This window comes from Mus caroli, chromosome 10, assembly GCF_900094665.2.
Source record: "Mus caroli chromosome 10, CAROLI_EIJ_v1.1, whole genome shotgun sequence".
Taxonomy (NCBI): Eukaryota; Metazoa; Chordata; class Mammalia; order Rodentia; family Muridae; genus Mus; species Mus caroli.
In genome coordinates this window covers 5,386,755-5,411,080 of record NC_034579.1, presented here as the reverse complement: position 1 = coordinate 5,411,080, position 24,326 = coordinate 5,386,755, and the positions used below count along the sequence as shown (strand labels likewise).

Sequence of the window (24,326 nt, the reverse complement as noted above, 5' to 3'; positions counted from 1 at the left end):
TGTGTGTGTGTGTGTGTGTGTGTGTGTGTGTGTGTGTGTGTGTGTGTGTGTGACTGTGTATGTGTAGTACACTCGTTCATGGAATTCAAAGTTGCTACCTGCTCTTGGCAGAGATCACAATTCTGTCAGCTGCCTTGAGTGTACTGTTAAGTCAAAAGACTTGCCTGGCTGATATGTCTCCCTTGACTTGCTCATCTTTCCCTGTCTTCTTGAAGGGCTCTAAGTTCTGGAAAACCTCATCAAGGGAACCTTTGCCTCCTGCACTTAGCCTTAACATGAGTCCAGTGTTTCCCTGTCCAGAGTTTCATGAGCAATGAACAATTCAGGTTGTATTAAATTTGTACCACAAACAGCTTGGGCTTCTCAAAATAGGAAGCAAGGAGGACTAGGAAGTGGCCTCAGAAATCCTTGCAGGCTACCAACAATTCCAACAGGAAGACAATGTGCGGGCAGACATCATGCCCCTGAACAGCTGTAATTTGTGCAACTTTTTTATTATAGAGCCATATGTGAAGGAACGCATCGGCATGTCATGTCCTAGGAGTAAGCAAAGGCAATGCCAAGGCCACACTGCCCCTCACCCAGTACCCAAGGCAACCCTGCACACTCATCTCACACACACACACACACACACACAAAACACCTGGTGAATTTAGGAATGGACTCTGAAATTCTATTGGTTTTCCTCCATTCATTCATTAATCATATCCTATTCGATCAGACTTGAAAACAATTTATATGGTAATGAGGAGTGCACTGAGCACATTACCTTGTGCCTGATGTCTGAGGGTTGTTTCTCAGACATTCATGGTCATTTTTCTATAATCAAAGGGGCATATGCTTTCATTTGAGTTCCTCGAACTAAACTTTGGAACATGATCCCTTCTCTCCCCTCTAGTCAGCAACACTAAGGTGTTCTCAGTTCAAAGGAAGGAACAAGAAAGAGCAGAGAGCACGGGGGGGGGGGGGGGGGGGGGGGGGGGGGGGGGCAGGGGACATAGAAGGAACTTTTCTCTCTTAAGTGCCAAGGATCTTCATGGGGAAATACTGTATATGATTTCCTTTTTAGGGTCTTAGATCAAATCTAGGGGTTTCAGCATGCTAGAGAAGTTCTCTACCTATAGGCTGCGTCCCTACCCTCTAATTGATTTTGTAAATCAGGCAGGGATCTGCAAATTTTCACGGGACTACTATTTATTATTGATATCAAATGAAAGTTAGAGTAAGCACTATGGCAGTCTATGTAATCATGCCTTGTGCCTGGAGCTAGCTAATAAGATTAAGCGCTTTTCCGTGAGATATGTTTTCAAAAGTAGAAGGGCTTCTTAGGGTGGCAATGGCAGTCTGTAATCCTAGCACTTAGGAGGCTATGGTGGACAATGGTGGAGGGAGACTGACATTTGAGGTTGAGGTCAGCCTTAGCTTCATAATGAGCTCCAGGCTCCAGGCCAGCCTGAGCTATAGAGTAAGACCCTCTATAAGCAAATAAGTAAGTAAGTAAGTAAACGAATAAAATAAAGCTAGTATTCTTTTGTTCATCATTAACTGTGGGCCATTTATGCAATATTTGTACCTGAATTTACTAACCACTCTTATCGATACTTTGGCATCTCCTTGTTCACTAGGCCCCTTTTATCATGAAGAAAGTAAACTTCAGAGACCAAGTTGCCAGGAGATGAACCTAGTGTGGTTGAAACCAAAGCCCCTATACTCAGTCCCTTTCTTGAAGTTTAGGTAAATTTCTTAGAAGGCAGGATTTTTAAAAATTTATTTATTATATGTAAGAACATTGTTGCTATCTTCAGACACTCCAGAAGAGGGAGTCAGATTTCATTAAGGATGGTTGTGAGCCACCATGTGGTTGCTGGGATTTGAACTCAGGACCTTTGGAAGAGCAGTCAGTGCTCTTAACTACTGAGCCATCTCTCCAGCCCCCAGAAGGCAGCATTTTTTTCCTGATACAAATAACCTTACTATTTGGTCAGTTTTATATGACTTTGAACACTGGGACCCTAAGAAAGACATCACCTGAATATCTCCCATGAACACTTGGGGCTCAGACAAGGGAGTATATTCTAGCCAACCTTCTTCTTGTTGCTCCTCTTGAACTAAAGGCAGCATGGTGCTGATGTCTGGAGGAGACAGAAGGAAGAGTTGAAAGGTTTTCTTACCTTGTTAAATCAGTGTTTTGTCCTGGCAAAAATCTCAAAACTCAATGCAACCTGCCAGCAGCATCCTGGCCATCTTATGATTTCTGGATCCCTGTTCTCTGGCCCAGTGGGTGCACCCCTCTCAGCTCTGGGGACACAATACTCCTTCTGTTCACTCACGTCTTGGAGCACTGAGGTTTTCAAACCAGAATCACACAAAGTCCAAATGTTCCTTCTACGTCCTTCCTCAAACGTCCATTACTGGTACCAATGACTTGTCGTAGTTGGATGTTTACTCCAGGAGCTTGGGTTGTATCTAGGTTTGGAAAGCAGTCAGATGTAGCTTCCATGTCTCCCCTTGGTTCCTGGAAGTCTCGGGGACCCACCAGAGTCTTAGCAGCACCAGCACTGGGCTGACTGATCTCTTGGACTTTCAAGTCACTGAACATGAAGGGAGTCGCTCAAAGGTTGTTTTCAGTCTAGACAGGATATGAGGATAATAGCAGAAATAAAAATTCGTGTATTCACGCCAGGAACAAATTAAGTGGGTACGTGACACAGATGATATACGTCATGGTACTATTGACGTTGAGTGACCCTCGGTCCCTGCCCACTTCAAGGCATGGTGCCCAGATTAATTGGCTTGTCCAGAATGAATTTTGTGATTAGCAGAAAGCTCTCAGGAAATGGTGGGCAATGTGAATTCAGACCCTTATGTATATATTTTTCTTCTCTTGGCATTAAAAGTGAGGTATCTTAGTGTACAGATCAAAAGAGCGGACTTGGCATGACCAGTTTCTGAGAGGTTTTGATGGTTTTCTGTCATAGACTATAAATGTCTCTGAGTGAAACCTGGCTCCTTCTGTTGAGAGGACACAGGTAGAATCAATCAATCAATCAATCAATCAATCAATCAATGCTTTACTGAGATCCTCAGTCCCCCACACAGTTGAGCATTACAGAATCGTGGGACCAGGTCTGTATCTCTAATAGGTAAGCACTTGCAAGAGCAAATGAGGATGTGTTTGCAGTAAAGGCTGATGAAACCAAAGAATGGGAATGTTTCACAATGCTGCCACTTGGGCCTCCAGGAATACGGTTTTGATCAGACACAGAACTGGCTACGTTTGCAGTAGATTCTGAGTCAGCCAGAAAAAGGACAGAGTCAGGAGAAATGGCCAATCGTTCGAAAAATAGTACCTCTTAGTGGAAAACCTAGAGATGAACAGTAAAGGAGGCAGACTCTATGTCCAGGAAATTCTAGCGGGAACTTGTCCAGAGGCTAACTAGTTGTCTTGGATGCAGGCATGAGATTCCAATGGCATCTACAGACCTAGGCAATTGTAATACTCGGTCCAAAAAGGAGTTCTTGGTCACCCATGACACCTTGTTAATCATCAGACCTGAAAAACCAAGAAAGTGAAACTCCATGGGTGGATCAAAAGAGGTGGTTCTGAGTATCGATTATTATCGCCAAGCTTTGAGGCCATGCTTAAAGACTTACGGCACTGTGGACTTAGTGGTTTAGGCTTACTGTTGTTGGATAGGCTCATTTGCCATTTGTGAGCTATTTGCCATGCCGTTCTGTCTTTCTTCAAACACTGCTTTTTGTAAACCTTCTATGACATGCTCCATCGTTTGGGGGGAGGGGGAGGAAAGGGCAGGGGCATTGAGGAATGCTCACAAGGAAGGTGAAAGGGTACACTTCTATGGCTGTTCCCAGAGGAACTTTCCCTTCATCCCTCAGTCTCTGGAACCCAGTCCTTCCAGTTCTGGCAAGTGTTTGCTCAGGGAGCCCAGGCATGAGTGAGAACTCAGACTTCTTAAGTGCTGAGATTTACTGACTATGCTACACACTGGGATCCTTGTGGTCTAAAAGACCTGTTAACGAGCCTCGGTTTCTGTCATACCCATTTACTAAGGTAGCCTGCTGCCTGCTTGCCTTTGTTCCCTTTCCTCCCTCCCTCCTTCCCTGTTTCTTTCCCTCTTTCCTTCTCTTTCCTATGGGTCTGCTAGCAGTTGAATTTGCCTCCATGAATCCATGAATCTGAAAGCGGAAGACTAGCAGCCCCGTGTTAGAAGGTAACAAGTAGGTTGTATTACAAAATATTAAGCTGGACATAGTGGCGTGCTCCCGTCATCCCGGGAGGATCTGAAATCTAAGGTCAGCTTCAGCCACATAATGAATTTGAACTCATCATGGGTTCCAAGAGACCCTATCCCCCAAAATAAATTTTAAAATAGAACTCAAAATATTTCCCATCTAAGGGAGCGCCCACACAGAGTAATTCCCGAGCAAGCATTAGTTACCAACAGTAACGGTGTCTGTTATTAAGTAAGCATAGTAGCAGCACAGAAGACTTTTCAAAGATAATTTAATTCAAATTTCAACCGTCTTAATAGTCAACAGTTTCTGTTTCATAGTCACTTATTCGTTAAAAAAATAAAATAAAACCCAGATCTCCTACCACACCATTGCAAACACTTGCATAGGATGTTTGTGAGCCCGCCTCACCTGTGTGCTCATGCTGGGTACTTTATTTCTGAGGAATGTTTTCCCACAGAGGCTCATTAGCATGCTCGTGACATGTGTTTCCACTAACATCTTAATCTATACACATTAAGCCTTCAAGACACCGTATCACCATTGATTCGACCATTCTTTAGTTATAAAGTGGGATGTTTCTTTGCAAATCTTCAATATCACATACAATTCAATAATAAACCTCTGGGCAGAGCTTTTGCTCCAACAATTTACAGGGGTAAATGACCATGATTCTGAATGCTGGGTCAACGGATATGAATCCTGCCAGATTTTGAATCTTGTCGCAAATAAACAAGTTACAATTTTCCTTACACCAGTCATGTTCCATTGGCAGCTTTTTGAAGATACTGTTTGCTTTCCAGGTAGAAAACTTTAGGATGCTTTTAGTGTCCTCAGCGAGGTGTACATTTCAGGACTGGGCATGTTGCTCAGTGGTTGAGCTCTTGCCTAGTATATACTAAGGACATATATATAGCACTGTAGAAATAAAGGGAATAGAGAAAGAAAGGGAGGTGGGGAGGGAGGGAGGAGGCAGAGGGAGGGAGAACACAATGCCTGCATTTTTAAAATGGGATGATCATTCTACTATATAGAATATATAGAACTGCTACTAAGTAGGAAAGGTATTTCTTTGGTTCTCAGTCTTTCAAAGCCTCCTTTTAAAGCCAAGTGTGGCACATACATACAATCTCTTTACTTGGGAGGTAGAGGCAGAAGGATTAGTAGTTCAAGGCCATGCTTGACTACATAGTAAGTACAAGGCCAGCTGGGGCGATGTGAGTCTGTCTCCAAAAAGCAAAGGTAAAATCAGGGCCTCCCTTCTGTTTGGGGCCTGAAGTCATTTCCACTCTGAAAGTGTCCACTTGTAGATTACAGAATGTTGGGGATCAAAAAGACCTTGGGCATTTCCTTTAATGCCCTTTTGAGTTTGGGATAAAGGAGACCAAAGGTGTGAAAGGTGACGTCACTTTAGATTGGAGACCAGACAAGACAGTCTGAACCAAGACCTTCTGGGAAAACTCTGCTGCAAGGGAGGTGGCTTTCTTAGTCCCTGTTCTGTTGCTGTGAAGAGACACCAGGTCACAGCAACTCTTACAAAGGAACGCATTTAATTGGGGCTGACTTACAGTTCCAGAGGTTTAGTCCATTATCATCGTGGCGGGAAGCATGGTGGCACATGGGCAGACACAGTACTGAGGTAATAGCTGTCAGCTAACATCCTGATCTGTATACAGAGAAAGAGAGACACTGGGCCTGGCTTGGGCTTTTTACTTTTTTTTTTTTTTTTTTTTTTTTTTTTTTTTTTTTTGGTTTTTCGAGACAGGGTTTCTCTGTATAGCCCTGGCTGTCCTGGAACTCACTTTGTAGACCAGGCTGGCCTCGAACTCAGAAATCCGCCTGCCTCCGCCTCCCGAGTGCTGGGATTAAAGGCGTGCGCCACCACGCCCGGCTGGTTTGGGCTTTTGAAACCTGAAAGCCCACCCCCAGTGACCAACTTCCTCTAACAAGGCCACTCCTCCCAATCTCTGTCAAATAGTAACATTCTTTAATGATAAACATTCAGACACAAAAGCCTATGGAAGCCATTCCTAGCACAGTGGCCCACTGCTAATGTTAAAAAGAAAAAGAAATTAACACTGCTGAATAGTGTACTGACTTCTAAAAAAGGGAGCCTTATGTCTGTCATTCCTCATTAATGCAATTTACTATCACCAGCATCTCTGTAATCTCCATCATCATGTCACCACCATCATCTTCATCATCACAGTCCTTATCTCTGAGGCATTATTTTTATCAGAGCTTTCTCTTAAATCTTAAAGTCTCCCACTGTAGTAGTTTTGGGCTTTTTTTGTTTGTTTGTTTTGCTTTTTGTTTTGTTTTTCGAGATAGGGTTTCTCTGTATAGCCCTGGCTGTCCTGGAACTCACTTTGTAGACCAGGCTGGCCTTGAACTTAGAAATTTGCCTGCATCTGCCTCCCAACTCCCAAGTGCTGGGATTAAAGGAGTGCGCCACCACGCCCGGCTCTTTTTTTTTTTTTTTTAATTTATTTATTTTATGTATGTGAATACACTGTCTATCTCTTCAGACACACCAGAAGAGGGCATTGTATCCCATTACAGGTGGTTGTTAGCCACCATGTGGTTGCCAGGAATTAAACTTAGGACCTCTGGAAGAGCAGAGCAGTCAGTGCTCTTAACCACTGAGACATTTCTCCAGCTCCGATCTTTGATATTCTTAAACATTTTTCTTTAAAACTCCACCACTAGTTTTATTTAAAAATGAACCTATGGAAGATGGCATTGTAGTGAGTAACGGAGCCCACTCACCTCATGATACACAAAAAGCAGAGGGTGGGGTGAGGGAGCCAGGGACCAGTATAATCATCTTCAAAGGCACATACCCAGTGTCTTATGTCCTCCAGCTAAGCCCCAATTCCTGACATTTCCACCATTTCTTACAACAGGGCCACCACTGGGGATAAGCTGCTCAATTAGTGGGCCTAGGCAGCCCCAGTTTATATTCAAATGTAGCAAACACCTTCTCAACTCGTTCCTTCAAGTTTGATCCTGTTGCTTTGAGTTGGCTCCTTAAAGTACAAAAGTCATCCTTAGGACTACGGACGTAGCTCAATGGTAAGGTCTGTGCTTAGCAGTCCTGAGGCCCCAGCTCAGTCTGCCACGCCCAAACTGAGCAAACAAATTAAAAAAAAAAAAAAAAGGCAAATTCTTGCACAGTCTGGAATGAGTCAGTATAAATGATCAGCTAAGGCGAGTTTATTTATGGGTTTACTGGCAAGCGATTAGCCTGAGCCTTTGCTCTTAGGACTTCTACAGAAAGGAGCGCAGGTTCTGCGTATGCTGATGAGCAAAGCAGAGCTCCTTCTCCAAAGGCTCCTTATCTATGCCGCAGTGAAGACTGCTTGGGCAAATGAAGACTGTTTTTCCTTTCTCTCCCATGTGTGCTCCATTTAGATCAGGAAACTGGCATCTCAGCCTGGAAGCTTTCGGGCCAGATGTTGGTTTGCTGGCTGAAAGATTTCCTGCCCCAATAGGTGACCTTGGAAGCAGAATAGGCTTTTTCTTAATGGGTAGACTGTCCAGATGACCTAATTTCCAGAACAAGGGTTCTTTGTGAAGTGTCTCTTTGCTATTAGAATCAACATCATCTGATTCTCGAGAACATTCATTAGACAGAGGGTAGATAGCACCTAGTTGTTCCATTTATGAGCAATGAGAACAAATTAGGCCCAGGCATGTCATTAAAACATTTTCTTTCTTGCATTCACTGAGAGAGAAAATGGTAAAAAGAGAATCTGGTGCCTGCTTGCCCAGGCGACTATTTTTTTTTTTTTTTAAATTTCAAACCCTTTTCAGGCCAGCCCCCACCATAGGAACAGTGAGTGGTATATACTTCCCTAAACAGGGAACTGTTTCACCAAACTCCACCAAGGCGTTAATTAAAGAGGCCCTTCTGACCCACTGTCCTGTAACTAGAACCTTCTGTATCCTCATGTGAGAAGCTCTTTGAGGCAGTCCCCTGTGCCACCTCTTTTGATGAGTTTGTGACAAGGCTCATTTATTAATATATGCAGTTGTGTAAGGATTCTCAGAGAAGCTGCAATAACTGAGCCCCCCCCCCCCGCCTCTATCTGTATGTGTGTGTCTGTGTGTCTGTGTATCAATGTGTGTCTGTATATGTCTGTATCTCTCTGTGAGCCTGTATGTGTAGGAGGGTCTGTCTCTCTGTGTATATGTATATCTCTCTGTGTGTGTGTCTATGTGTGTATGTGTCTCTGTGTCTGTATGTCTATATGTCTGTGTGTCTATGTGTGTCCATGTGTATCTCTGTATGTTTGTGTGACTGTGTTTCTGTGTGTCTTACATGTATCTGTGTATGTGTGTGTATGTGTGTCTATGTGTGTATGTGTCTCTGTGTCTGTATCTATGTGTCTGTATGTGTATGTGTTCATGTGTCTCTCTGTGTGTGTCTATGTGACTGTGTAATTCGGTGTGTCTTACATGAATCTGTGTGTATATGTGCCTGTGTGTTACAGGAAACTTGATGTGAAAGAAAGGATCCAGGAGAATAAAATGACCTTGATCATCTCTAGGAGAGTCCGTTAGACTCCACTTTTCATGGGAAGCAGGGAAAACTGTATCTCATGAGAAGGAAGAGCTACAGTACTGAGATTCTAAAATAATAGAGGTTTACAGCTGGAGGGACAGTTGGAGTTCTTTTGTTCGCTTTGTAACAGGCAGTGGGCGAAGGTTACTAGGAGAGAAATCAAGTTTCGTGCGATCCAAAATCTGGGCTTCTGCACGAGGGACAGAGCAGAATGAAATCAGCCACGGAGAGCTAATGCAGGCCTGGGTATCCTCGAGTCATGCCTATAGCAAATTTCTTAGGCTTTTAAAAAATGATTAGTGAAAGAAATATTACACTGTCCTTCTAAATTTTGTGCTGAGCCAACACATATGTTTTGTTGTTGTTGTTGTTATTGTTGTTTTGTTTTGTTTTTAAACAGATCGTTATACTTAACCAGAGGCTTTAGAAATGAAAATTACTCAAGGCTGAGGAAGTAGCTGACTGTGTAAAGTGCCTGCTGAGAAATCACCAGGACCATAGCTTGATCCCCAGAACCCATCTAAAAACTTAAAAAAGAAAGAAAGAGAGAAAGAAAGAGAGAAAGAAAGAAAGAAAGAAAGAAAGAAAGAGAGAAAGAGAGAGAGAGAGGAAGAAAGAAAGAAAGAAAGAAAGAAAGAAAGAAAGAAAGAAAGAAAGAAAGAAAGAGAGAGAGAGAGAGAGAGAGAAAGCTTAATGCATGCTTGTGATGCTGATGCTGGGAGACAGAAGGATGCCTGGGGCCCAATGGCTAGCCAGCCAGCCCTTATCCCACACGCACAGTAGGTTCCAGGCCAGTGAAAGACCCTGCCTCAACAACAGCAGCAGCAGCTAAGAACTCTTACAGCCTGTAACTCTAATTCCTGGGCATCCTCATCCCCTTCTGACATGTGGGCTCCTGCATGCACCATGTGCATCACATACCCTCAGGTGCACGATGCCTGAAAAGGACCCAAAATTTCCTCTGGGCTCCTCACCAGAAGCGGAACTGGTGCCCAATGTACCATGACACTGAGACAGTTTTTGTTTCTGTTTTTGTTTTTTTGTTTTTTTGTTTTTTTTAACATTCTCAAAAAGTTTAAGTAAAATGATAAATAGCAAGGTCTTGATTCTAAGTATCAGTCTCCACGGGTTCTTTTTTTCTTCTTGTGGCAGGGCCCTCTCCTATAGTGTCATGGCTTTCCTTCCCATCTTAGTTTATTTTTTAGTTTATATTGAGTTGGATTCCTTTGGTTCTTTGCTTTCAACAAATAGCAGTCAGCTCTAGTTGCTCACATTTTTGGTCCTCATAGGTACCCATAGACAGCCTACTAGAATCTTGCTTCCTGCTAGTAATGCATGTTTCTGAGTGTATTCCTTTTGGCTGTGACCAAAGTTCCCAGAAGAGACAAGTTCAGGAAAGAAGCTGATTTTGGCTCATGGTTTCAGAGGGCCATACTCCACCACAGTAGGAATGACAGTAGAAACTGCGGACTGGAACATCCAGGTTCACATGCAAAAGAATCCAGTTAGCAGAGGAAAAGCTAGAAACCCTTCCTCACTTGGGCATCATGGAATAAACAGAGCATGCTCAAAAAAAGTCTGTGCCTTCCAAAGTAGAAGCAAGTGTGATGTAAATATCCTATACAGAGCTATACACCTGGTGGCTCAGTCTCAATACTCTTGAGGGCTTTCCCTCAGCACACTAGACCACGCCCACTCTTGCTAATTTTTTTCTTTCTTAATAAATACTATCATCTATCTATCCATCCATCTATCTATCCATCCGTAACCTATCTATCAGCTATCATCTTTCTACGATCTATCTATCTATCCATCATCTATCATCTTCCATCCTCCTACCATCTATCTATCTATCCATCTATCCATCTATCCATCTATCCATCTATCCATCTATCCATCTATCCATCTATCCATCTATCTATCTATCCATCTATCTATCCATCCGTAACCTATCTATCAGCTATCATCTTTCTACAATCTATCTATCCATCATCTATCATCTTCCATCCTTCTACCATCTATCTATCCATCTATCTATCCATCTGTAACCTATTTATCAGCTATCATCTTTCTACGATCTATCTATCCATCCATCATCTCTCATCTTCCATCTTTCTACCATCTATCTATCTATCTATCTATCTATCTATCTATCTATCTATCATCTATTTTTCATCTATCATCTATCTATCAGCTATCATCTATCCAGCTATCTATCCTCTTTTTAACTATGTGCCCCTGGTGCAGTCCCTTGTTCTGGAGCACAAGAGCTTGGCGTCAGATGCCCTCACTATGCATGCTCTTCCTTTCCCTTCCTCTTCTTCTTCTTTTTTTTTTTTTTTAAATCTCTGTCTTGCATATTGACCATCTTAGTTAGAATTTCATCGCTGTGAACAGACACCATGACCACAGCAACTCTTATAAAGGCAAACATTTCATTGGGTCTGGCTTACAGTTTCAGAGGTTTCATCTTTTATTGTCATGGCAGGAAGGTTGGCAGGCCCAGGCAGACGTGGTGCTGGAGAGGCAGCTAAGGATTCTACTTCTTGAACCACAGGCAGCAGAAGGGGACTCTATTGCACACTGAGAGGAGCTTGAGCACACACATCCTCCAACAAGGCCACACCTCCTCCAACAAGGCCACACCCACTCCAACAAGGCCACACCGTATAATGGTGCCACATCCTATGGCTTTCAAACATGTGAGTCTGTGGGAGCCATAACTACTCAAACCACAACACTGGCCAAAAGCCCAAGCACACTTTCTATGATTGGACTCTCTCATTTTTTCTCTGAAGCCTCTGTCCCTTCCACAATGCAACACCTCCTGACCACTATAGCTGAACATGCCAACATTTTGACCTCTAACTCAAAAGGCTTGACGTTCTTGCTTTTCCCTCCTCACTGTGCTATCCCACCCCCACCCCCTCCAAGCTTCCTAGATTTACAGATTGCCCTCCCCGCTGTTCCCCTCTCTAATTCCGATGACATTGCTCTTGGAATCCCTTCTATGTCCATTTTTAAATTCTTTACTGATAAAATTAAGAACCCAAATGGGAACATCAAACTCCTTGGTCTCAGTAGCAGAGAAGGCAAGACAGAACTGATGGCATCAGGAGTGTGTGACAGACTCCGCGTGGCAGCAGGCAGGACACAATGACTATGTGCAGGAAACAGGAGAGGGCATGACCTCCAAAGGCCTGCTTCTTTTAATCTACTTACATCAGCCAAAGTTCCAAAGGAGCCCTACTTTCCAAAGGAGCACAGTCTTCCAGATAGTGTCTCAACCTGGGAACTCAGGGTTTAAGTGAGCCATAGAGACATATTTCAGATTCAAACCAGAGCTCTATATAATGTGCCAGTTGAGAATTACATATGGCTTTAGGAATTTTCTAGGCTGCCTGGGCATGATGGCACACATTGCCATTCCGGTGCCTGGGATGTTAAATTAGAAAGATCTCATATTTGAGGCCAGCTCAGGATGTAGAGTTGGACCCTGACTTAAAGAACAAATGACTTAAAATCTATTTTAAAGTTATTTGTATGCGTGTGTCCACCTGTGAATGTGTGTGTGTGTGTGTGTGTTTGTATGTGCTCATGGTGTTCAGGTGACTGTGGAGGGCAGAGGCCTCAGATCATTTGGGGTTGTAAGCACTAGGCACTTGTGAGCTGTCTAACATGTGAACTGAACTCAGGTCCTCTGCAAGAGCAGCATATGTTCCTAAACGCTGAGCCATCTCTCCAGCCTCCTGAGTCTGATTTTCATTGTTGTTACATTTGTTTGTTTGTTGAGATGGGTCTCACTCTGTAGCTCCAGCTGGCCTAAACCTTAATATATGGACCTGCTGGTCTGGAACTCACAGAAATTTGCCTGCCTTTGCCTCCCAAAGGCAATCGCCACCACAAATGGCTAGTAGTGTGATCTTAGATTATGGAATGAAATAGCTGTGATGTTACTGTTGTGTCCAATAGAGTCACTCACAGACAGACTCTTGATATTTCTATGGCAACTACCACAGAGGAAGACCTGTAACCAGCCAGGGTTAGAAGTACTGTTGCTTCTCATAGTAGGAGAGATTTCAGCCGGGGTTAAAGAGATGACTCAGAGGGCAGAAGAAGTTGCTGTTTTCATAGAGGACGGATCTAAGTGTGGTTCCCAGTACTGACATAGAGAGAGGTTAACAGCCATGTAGAATCCCAGCACCAGGAGATCTGTCATCCTCTTCTGGCTTCTGCAAACACCCACGTGCACATGTTTTTATAAGCATGTGTGCATAGGCTCACACACACACGCACACACACACACACACACACACATACTAATAAACATATCAATTAATAATGAAATGTACAAATAAAGAGATTTCACAGGAATGTAGACTTTCCCATTCTTCCTTCATTTGCCTTGTCATCTTGACTTTTTTTTGACAATATTCAACATAAAAAAAGTTCTCAAATTATTATTTTATGTTTTGCCTGCATGTATGACTGGGCTCCATTTGCAAGTCTGATGCCTGTGGAGCGCAGACAGCTTGCTAGATCCTATTTAGTAAAATTGGAGTTACAGATGGTTGTAAGCCATCATGTGGGTGCTGGGAATCGAACCCAGGTCATCTGGAAGAACAGGCAGCACTCTTAACTGCTGAACCATGTCTTCAGCCCATGTTTTCATTTTTTTTTTTTTTTTTAGTTACTCCTTACCTTGCTCTCAGATTTTTTTTTTTTCTCATTTCTCTCAAGTATTTACAGCAAAACAACAGCAACGGAACCAAATCAAACCAAAAAGCCAGGCACTTGATTTTGTATGGAATTGGATCACCTTTCAGGTCTTTGTGAGGAAAAAAAAGAAATCATTGGAAAATTTGTTGGAGAGAAACATTTTAGCCTGTCAGATGCTCCTGGAATTCAGTTCCCCAAGGCACTGTGGATGCCCCACTTGGGAGTGCCAGAGAGGAGCCATTACTGATGAGTGGCAAAATAATTAAATGGGCTTCTCTGTTTTCATTGCTCAACTTCAATGCCAAGTATAAATTAGGGTATTTATAATCTCTCAATTTTAATATATGCTATACAAAACAAGTATTTAACTAATTTGTTAACTAAATTTTGTTCCGAAGAAAGGTGTCATGCTTGCAGAGAGTTTATTACTTTAGTGTAGATACTTAATTTTCTGCCCTTTGAAACCTGGGTGTGAAAATGTGGAAGCCTGGGATTCTGGCATTCAGGAAGCTAAGAATATAGAGAGTTTAAAGTTTACATAATAAGACGGCCTCTCACCCAAACAAAGCAAGCAACAATCAAACAATCAAAACACCCTGAAAAGTAGCTTCAGGCAAGTAATTCCATTTTCTTCCCCTTTTCCTTTTTCCCTTTCTCCTTTCCCCTTCTTTTCCTCTTCCTTGTCCCTCTTCTTCTCTTTCCTTCCTTCCTTCCTTCCCTCCCTCCCTCCCACCTCTTTTTTTTTTCAGACAGGGTCTTAGGAAGTTCAAGCTGGCTTTGGGTTTCTGGTTTCCATGCCCCTGCCTCTCAAGTCCTGGGATTATAGATATGTGAAACTACAGTTGCATGCTTATCTCCCCACAGCATCTTTAATCAGTGATTTCTCCTTCCTTCCTTCCTTCCTTCCTTCCTTCCTTCCTTCCTTCCTTCCTTCCTTCCTTCCTTCCTTCCTTCCTTGGTGTTGAGCCTAGCCTTTAATGGCTAAACCTTCTCTCTAGCCCTAATCAGTAAATTTTAAAAGTTGCATATTTATTCATTTGTGGGGACACACTGGTGTAATTTTTCAATATAGTCTGTTAAAACTTCACATTTTTTCAGCAGTACCCCACTTTTCTTGTTTCGGCTTGCCCAAAGTCTGTCACACTTGAGCCCACAGCACCATCCCCTGTGAAGTGGCATGTACAAATTGCCTGGCCAGGCATGAAGGTACAGCCCTCTCATCCCAGCCCTCAGGAGGCAGAGGGAGGTGGAATTCTGTGAATTTAAGGTCACTCTGGTCTACAGAAGGAGTTCCAAGTCACCCAGGTATACATAATGAGACCCTTTTGAGACCCTGCCTCAAAACCAAAACCAAAACCAAACTGTAAGATCTGAAGGAACACAAAAAACGAACTTGTAGATGATGTTGTGATTGTGCCCTCGAGATGGGAAGAACTGCTATTGGTAACAGAGTAGAAAATGATAACAGAGGCTGGCAGTGAAGATGAAGGAAAGTGGATCAACTTGACCCAGTTCTAGGAAACCATCAACTGGGCTCATCTCTGTTTGGGGTGGGCGTGGTACGGATCAGAGGAAAGAATGAAGAGAGAGCCAGGGTGTGGAAACCAGCAGATGAATGGAATGCAGGATTCAAATGGGAAGGAATGAGTTAGGGGTCCAGCTCACTGGATGAACCCTTGACCAACTTGCTTAAAGCCTGAGACACTCATGGGGGGTGGGAGGGATGTACAAGACTGACCAGCTGGCTCAGGAGTTAAGAGCACTTGCAACACCACCTTGAGGACCCAAATTCAGATCCCAGCGACCACCTAGCAGGCGAGGAATGACAGGTGTTATTCACACCTCTAACCCTAACCCTGGGACTGTGGAGTGCAGGGATAGGAGGATCACTGGAGGTTGCTGGCTGCCAGCCTATTTGAAAAACAAAACAAAAAACAAACCCAGAGCTTTGGCTTCAGTCAGAGACCTGGCCTTTATGGAATTAGGCACACGTTAGCCTCCCATCCCCGCTACACACGCAAACACAACTTAAACACAATGCAAAGGAGCTGGGTGGAGGTTTGGATGGTGAAGGGGAATCCTCAGCAGTGGTTTAAGAATGTTGACGTTTACAAGACTTGTTTGTTTGTTTGTTTGTTTGGAGACAGAGTTTCTCCATGTAGCCCTGGCTCTCCTGGAATTCAATCTGTCCTCTAACTCAAAGACCCGCCTATCTCTGCTTCCAGATAGCTGGGATTAATGGCAAGTGCCACCACACCCAGTCATAAAATGTATCTTAATTTTAAGCACAATTCCAAAGAGAAAGTATGGGTAAACAGATAACTGTCTTTACTGTTATTATTATTATATTCACTGTGAAGGCTGATGAGAGATGGGTAATACAGCTTGGTGGGAGAGGCTGGGCTTGATCTCCAGCACACAAAAATGAACAAACACCCCAAACACAGAAAAACAAAAACAAACAAAAACAAAAACCAGAGAGTACAAACGGAGGTGACTGCAGAGTCCTTGTGACCACACCCGGCCAGAGGTAGCCTCTCAGCTTTGTGACTCATGACCACATTCCAGGGCTAGGAATGACTTTGTGTGACCCAAGACCTTAGGTATGATGAACACGGAAGGAAACTCAGATCTGGCCTCACTGGATGAGTGTGTGTCTGTGTGTGGGGAGGGCTGGGGAAGGGGGCAGAGTTCTCCTGGGTGAAGATCCTTGCATAATCACCAATAACCTCAGAACTCTGAAAACAGGCGGCGTGGCCCTCTTTTACATAGGACATAAATAATTTGCCAAATGTTTCAAAAACATAACCGTAACTTGTCTCATTTCTGATATTTGTGCTTTCTGGGTTGGGATTTAGCTCAAGCGGTAAAACACTTATTAGCAAGCCTAAGGCCTAGGGTTTAGTCTTCAGCTCCAGGGGATGGGGGTGGAGGGCTGGGGGCAAATTAATATTTGTGCTTTCCATGGTAAATCTGTACTTTCACCACCACACCGCCTGAAGTCCAGTTGCCTTTCTTGTTGTTGTCATAATGGCTTACTCAGACTGAATCAAGAAACCTAACTACCTAGCTACCTTGCAACTTCCAGTGACGGGGCCTGAAAACTTGGAATCCTGACTCACTGAAAGAACATTCACAAAAAGTCATTATAAACATGTATATGTAGTCCTGTGTTTTATAATAACATACGTGTAACATATGACATATGGTGACAATATGTCAGCCATTTCTAATACATTTACTTGAGCTGACCACATTGATTTGTAATGGTCCAGACCTGAAATCCCAGCACTTGGGAGGCAAAGGCCAAGGCTATCCTTTGCTACATTGTGAGTTCAAGGTTAGCCTGGGATACTGCCTTAGTCATTGTTCTATTGGTGTGAGGATTCGCTCACAAAAGCTCAATTCTTTTATTTATTTGTTTGTTTATTTATTTATTCATTCATTCATTTATTATTTTTTCAAGACAGGGTTTCTCTGTATAGCCCTGGCTATCCTGGAACTCACTCTGTAGACCAGGCTGGCCTCGAACTCAGAAATCTGCCTGCATCTGCCTGCCTCTGCCTCCCAAGTGCTGGGATTAAAGTCATGAGCCATCACCCTGGCAAAAACTCAATTCTTAATCCTAATCCTTTCAGATAGCACCACTCCCAGGTGATTTAGCATTCAAATACGGGAGCCAAAGGGGGACATTCTTATTCAAACCACCACCAGGACCACAGAAGCTCTCGTAGAAGAAAGCATTTAATTGCTTTTTGTTTCAGAGGTTTAGTCCCTCATCATCCCGGTGCAAGCACAGCTGACAACCAGAGCAGGAGGTGAGGGCTAACTTTCTGGTCTGCAGACAGACAAAAAAAGGAAAGAACACTGGGCCTGGCCTGGGCTTTTAAAACCTCCAAGCCTACCCCTGGTGACACACTTCCTCCAACAAGGCCACACCTACTTTAACTAGGGCTCAACTCCTAAATCCTCTTAATCCCTTCAAATAGCACCACTCCCAGTGGTCTAAGCATTCAAATACTGGAGCCAAAGGGGGCCATTCTTATTCAAACCAACACCATACATAATACCAACAAACAAAAGCATTGGTCAAGAGTGGCAGAATTGATTTCCCAATTCCAGCAAGCTGGAAGAGAGCCTGGGTGGAAAGGACCACTTGGAGCCATAGGATCTTAGTGTACTCTCTCTCTCTCTCCTTTCCTTACCTTGACAGGGTTTGTGGAAATCAAACATAGACCAAAATCAGATGAAAAATGAAGATGAGCGATGATTGTAATTCTTTGATAAAGGAAAAGGAATAGTTTAAAAACCTGAGAAGGCATTTTAGGAGACAAGACCCATTTTAGGGCAATGTTTAGTTACATTTTAAGTTAGTTTATGAAATTTGATAAGGAGATTCAGCATATACTTATGTTTGTTTGTTTGTTTATTATTTTTTAGTGTTTTATATAGCCAAAGCCAGACTTTAACTCCTGATCTTTCTGTCTGTGTTGGGGTGTATAAGCTTAAGTCATTAAAAATAGACAGAACACACACACACACACAGAGACAGAGAGAAAGAGAGAAACAAACACTTCTGTTTCACCTTTTTAATTATTATTATTTTATTTATATGAGTACACTGTAGCTGTCTTCAGAGATACTAGAAGAGGGCATTGGATCCCATTACAGATGGTTGTGAGCTACCATGTGGCTACTGGGAATTGAACTCAGGACCTCTGGAAGAACAGTCAGTGCTCTTAACCACTAAGCCATCTCTCTAGCCCCTGGTCAAAATGATCTGTTCCAGAAGTAGAGAGGCAGACATTCAGGCAAAAATGTAATTTGCCACCATAGACATAGCCATATGCCCACCCCCAACATATTGTTTATCTCCTTCCCCCAGCCAGGTGTAAGGCACTGCCAGGAAAGGGAGCTCACTGTGGAGCAGATTCAAGGGCAGCCTGCTATAAGCGCCAAATGCTAGCTAAGGTTCAGATGTAGCTCATGTGGTACAGCAAGGCCTTGCTAGCTTTAGGTGACCTGGAAGCACACTGGCCTCTGAAGGACCTGCTGGGTAGCAATTAGCTTGGCCTTACTTCCTCTTGGATAGGGAAACTGTTGCATGGAAAGGCCCTCAGGTCATCTGAGTCAAGAAGACATAGAGTCCTGATTGGTGTCTGCATGGGTTCTTCTTAGACCCAACCCGAACTCCTGCTTGCATAACTCACTCTGTAGGTTTTCATGCAGAGGGCAGACTGCATGTCTCCACCTTAAAGATCTCTATAAAGTCTATTTTCCTTTTCTCACCATTTATTTTGGTGTCTTTATAGATAAAACCATTTTCTTTCTTAGTGGAGTTCGTTTCGACTCCTAGCATCAGACAGCACCAGTGCTGCTGGGACATAGGTTTCTCCGACGATAGGATAAACCAATTCAAGCCAAATTAAGTTAGAAAGGCAGGTTTATTGGAGGACAGCTCTCAATCGGTTCACCAGTCCCAAGGAACAAGACCAGGGAAGTCACCATGCAGAAAGGAAGAGGGTGGGTGGGGGAGAGAAATTAAGAAAGAAAGGAGAGAGAGAGAGAGAGAGAGAGAGAGAGAGAGAGAGAGAGAGAGAGAGAGAGAGAAGAGGTTGAGGGAGAGATAGACGGAGGGAAGGACAGAGGGAGGAGAGAAAACAAAATGTCTGATTATATAGGGAAGAGCCCCTGGGGGAGGGGAAGCCCAGGTCTGGTAGGCCAGGGCCAGGCAAAGGGGACTGAGGGATTCTGGAAAAATCTAGAGGCTAGGTCCACTTGGAAATGTTAAATGGGCACCTAGTTCACTCCTCCCAGCCCTGAAACCCAACATCTGGAACTGCATTAGCCCAGAGAAACTTCTGGCCTGGCTCCACTCATTCAGGCTCTAGGGCTCTTCTTCAGTTAGAACACCACACACACACACACACACACACACACACTATCCTCCAACCTAAAAAGTGTGAGAAGGGGTAGTAAAATCTTGTGTGTGTGTGTGTACATTCACTTATACACATACCTGTGGACGGCAGAGTAATGTCAGGTGTCTTTTTCTACCATATACCACCTTGTTTTTTGAGACATGATCCATTCTCAATGAACCTGGAGCTTAGCAGCTGTCTGGAATGCCAGCCACTAAAGCCATGAAAATCCCGATGTCTCTACTTCCCAGCCTTATAGGCCCATACTGCTATGGTAGGGTTTTACTTAGATTCTGGGCCTATCAGGTCACCAGGCTTCCCGAGCAATCACTTACACCCAGCACTCCATCTCTCCTGCCCACCTCCCACTTCTTTTTAGGCTTTGACATTGTGAATGAGAGCTATTCACCCATTGCATAGAATGGTGTTCTCAATGTATGCAAGCTGAGAAAGAGATAGAGACACTTCAGAAGTAATTGTTCTATCCGGGGGACCCTCACTTCACCCCCTGCCCACTCCACCTCCTTAATTAAGAGGCAGATTCCGTGGGTTTCTTTAGTTTCACAAAGTGAGCAGCCACAAAATCAAATAGGATAGGCATTGTCATCTCTTAGAAAAAATTTTTGATTAGTTTTTAAAAGGAGGAGGAGGGGGAGAAGGGGGAAAATGGACCTCTTCGGGGATATTTCCCTCTGGCATTTTCACTTGGTTAAACATATCGAGGCCTGAACTGTGCATGGGCTTAGCGGCCATAAAATTAACTTTTATTTTGAACATACCCCTTGCCTGTTTCTTCCACGAAAAAAAAAAAAAAAAAAAAAAAAAACCTTACAGCTCAAAGAGGGCTGAAACCCCTAGAAGTGCACGGCACTGCGGCCACTCGGGAGCCGAAACGCCCGGACTTACGACCCAAACAATGGCTCGTGACCAGGCGAGCTTTGTCACACTTTGTTTTCCAAGAAGCTTGACAGACAGGACTGTAATTTTAGGGGTTGTCACCATACGGACTCCTCTTGAACTCAAACTCAGCGAGAGGCTTAAAGATTAACTTTCTGCAGTTTCCGTGGCGGAAGGCGCAGGGTGAATGGCGCGATTGGGGACTTGTGCAGGGCCCCGGGCCCGTGGCGCGGTGGCGCTTTCAAAAGGCGATTTGTTGGCCAGGCTGAGGCTCATTTCCATGCAAAGCGCCTGACATCAGAGCACCTTTTGTTGCTAAACGCTTTCTTGAGCCTGGAGGGGAGGGAGTCATGTGGAGTTGGAAGAGCTCATTCTTAAGAGAGGGGTCCAGGACTAACTAGCCCGGGTCCACAGGCGTCACTGTCCCCTGCCCAGCCTTACACAAACTCTCCAGTAGAGGCGAGTCGTGTGCCACCCGTAGCCGGTCCCCGAAACAGGACGCAGCACCCGTGCGGTGTGGCTCCTGTTTCCCTGGTCCCGTGAACTCCCCGCCGCAGACAGTGTTGTGGACTCCGCTCCAGCTACCCTGTTGCTGCGCCCGGCCGGGCTAGGAAAAGTTTCTGGAGTTGTCAATCGCGGTCACCCGGGATCGAGGTGCCAGTCTAGGCAGTGGTGCTCGTACCCAGAGGAGCCTGGGGCATGCGACGCGGGGGCGCGGCCCGGTGACGCCGCGGGCGGAGAACTTGCGCCCCGTCTGCCGACGCGCTGCTGCGAGCCGTGGGCAGCGCGGGGACCCGGACACACGGGGACGCGGCCATGGAGGAGGACGCGGGAGCTGCTAGCCCGGCGCCGGAGCCCGAGCCTGAGCCGGAGGTGGATCCTGCCCGGGAGCTGGAGCCCGAGGCCGGTGTCTCTGAGTCAATCTCCCGCCTCTGGACCGACGTGATGGGCATCCTGGTGAGCTACCTGGGGAGGCAGGCGGGGGAAGCGGGGCTCACCCCTCGCCCACCTATTGGTCACCTTTCTTCTCTCCGCTGTGTTCTCTCTATATAGGGGTTGAAACTGTAATTTAGAAAAACCAAACCAAACCAAACCAACCAAACAAAAAAAACTCTACTCATCGGGTCGTATCAGAGACACCTCTTGAACAATCGACTGTAATTAGGGACACCTGCTTAGAAAAGTTGGCGTGGAAAAAGCCAGAAAGAGTAGATGTAAATACTACTTGTAAATATTTGGCGAGTGGATTCCTAATGGCCTCTTGGTATTGATGTTTATCCGCACAGGGCTTGTCCTGTGCCCATGAGCGGAAAACAACCGTTTCCTTGTGCAGAACTACCACGGTGTTTACTTGCTCTGCCCTCAGCTCTTCTAGTTTGTAGAATTACAGGATATTTGTTTTATATGTTTGGCGCGGAGAACAATAAGGCATATATTGCTGAATCGGTGCTGATAAGGGGTTGTGAACTGCCGGGCGTGGTGGCGCACCTGGGAGGCAGAGGCAGGCGGATTTCTGAGTTCGAGGCCAGCCTGGTCTACAGAGTGAGTTCCAGGACAGCCGGCACTACACAGAGAAACCCTGTCTCGAAAAAAACCAAAAAACCAAAACAAAAACAACAAAAACAAAAAAAAAAAAAACCCACCCCCCCCCCCCAAAAAAAAAAAGAGGTTTTGAACTGTCCAGTGGTTAAAACTGCCTCTGGATTTATCTTAGTTCTGGAAAGTAGTTCCACTGAGGATGAAATTTTAACCTGCTACGAGTTTACCTTGGATGGATAGGGTGTTAGCCGTGTCTCTTTGGGAACGATATAGTTTTCTTCATAGTGATTACAGTCTTGGGCTTTGGAGTTAGTCTGGTTCAAATCCCTGCTCCCTAGGGTTTTAGCAGTGCCTCTTTGGGCATGATACAGTGTGTAGTTTTCTCCATAGTGGTTAAAGTCTTGGGCTTTGAAGTGAGTTAGCCTGGTTCAAATCCCTGCTCCCCAGTTGTCTGTCTACAATTACCATATCAAGGTGATTCACTCCTGATTCTCCATCTCACTTGAAAAACAGGAAGATGTGTCCTGGGTTTTATGAGAGGCACTAGGTCCATGTTTATGAGGTACTCAGCATATTGCCAGATGAATGGTAGATGGTCAATGAATACAGCTCTGTATATTTTTTTCTTGCAAATAGAGCCTATGTCTCATCTTTTTGGGCATCTTGAAGTTCAGTGTATCTCATTTTCCTGGGTTAAAGATTTCTGTCTGTGCTTTCAAATACATAATAAAAGACATATTTACCTACGTTAGAGCTTTATGTATGTATGTATGTATGTATGTATGTATGTATGCTGTGTACGTAAGTCTTGTGGATTTAAAATCTGTTGCATCTCCTAAACTTTTTCAGAGATACATACAATTCCCAGTTGAATTGCAGGAAATCAAGCGATTGTTTTGTGAGTGGTGACAGACAATCTTAAGTTTTAAACCGGCAGACACCTTATCTTGGTTCTTGCCCAAAAGCCACTCTGACTTTTTCAGTCCCAGAGAGTGCTGCTTTGATAGTATCTCCCGGTTGCCATCCTTAGGTGGGTGTGCCGTGGGTGGGTTGGGGGAGGGGAGTGCTGGGAAAAGTGCAAGTCACACCAAGTGCTGTTTGGGGAGGAGGATTGGCAGGTCACCCTTTCTGAATATTTGCATCCCTTTCCCTGGCAGATTCTAGCCCAGTTGTAGCTGAGTGTTCTTTGGCTGAGGTAAAAGAAGGGGTGGGGCCCTAGGAGATCAAACCTGGTATTCAAAGAGCAGATGAAAGAGAAAATAGATGTTTTCTTACTCAGCCTGGAGTTGAGTGTGAAGCAGGAGAGAGCGTCAGTATGGCCCAACCCTTCTCCTATCCTTTATACAGTCTCCATTTCCTTTGGGACAAAAAAAAAAAAGTTGGGCATTCGGTAGTAAAATGCAGAGAGGTAGACCTGGCTGCCGTGCCTCTGTACATACTAGCGGGAAGGTCCTATGTTATGAGGAGGGCTCTTGCTACCACTAGAGAGCTGCCTTACAGGTGTTTATTAAAACCTACACCTTTGGGGCAATATTTCAAGACACAGAGGTGACATTTGGGTGGCCCCGTTTTTGTTGAAACATGAGGTACAGTTTCTTTTATTTTGTGTTTTTAATTATGGAAGTCTATAGTCATCTGAAGGGTTTGACTATAATGGCCTGTACATTGTTGGTGACAATGTTTGAGCTGACCCCAGACCATTGCCTATCACCCGAGTAGGTGAACACCTTTGTAGGTAGAGAGCAGGACCCTATCTCTGAGAGTGCTGAACAATGAGAGGGGGCCCCCTGTTCCTAACAGGGCCAAGGCAGGGGGAGGGTGGAATTTCTACGTTATAATCTAGGGAAGGCTGTGGCATGGCATCATTAGTTAATTAATTAGCTCTAATTCAGCAAACAAGGTATGAATATTTGAGTTCACAAGAACACCTTTTTGCTTATAAATTAATTCAGTCAGTGCACAGATAAGCAGCAAATGGTTGTGTTCAATTGTTAACAAAATACTTGCTGAGAGAATAATAAAACAGTCTAAAACAAAGTAAGCAGTGGAAAGTAATGGAAAGTAAGCAGTGATAGAATAAATATTACTAATAAGTCAATACAGAAATTGTAAATGAAGAGACTGTCTCATGGAAAGCTCTACTTCTCATTATCTAGAGAATGGAGTCGGCCGGCATCTGAATCCAGTGTTCAGTTCCCAGTGCCGGGAATTAACTGGGTACTAAGAGCATAGTGTCAAAGTCAAAAAAGAACTGTGTACTTGTGAAATACAGAAGTCTCATTAAAATATCCCTTATAACAAGTTCCTTTTGAGGGTGCTAATGAATTCTGTTCCTGCAGAAGCTACCATTTGGGCAATTCCATCCGCCAAACCAAAACCCAGGCGCTTCAAAGGTAATAGCAAACTGTGAAATGTGTGTGAATCCTAAG

General features: G+C 44.2%; 1 protein-coding gene across 3 annotated transcripts in view; it reads left to right on the top strand.

The window, feature by feature from the left end:
* Positions 1 to 24,326, top strand: part of Sash1 (SAM and SH3 domain containing 1) — a 224,609-nt gene that overhangs the window by 40,055 nt on the left and 160,228 nt on the right. The window contains exon 1 of one of the 3 annotated variants that reach the window (XM_029482359.1): positions 20,564 to 21,315. The exons of 1 other annotated variant lie outside the window; for it this stretch is intronic. In XM_029482359.1, coding sequence (XP_029338219.1) covers positions 21,175 to 21,315 — 141 coding nt within the window. In that variant the 5' untranslated portion in view covers positions 20,564 to 21,174. Of the gene's footprint in view, positions 1 to 20,563; positions 21,316 to 24,326 lie in introns of those variants that run through there. One more of the 3 variants, XM_021174241.2, reaches the window with a different exon arrangement.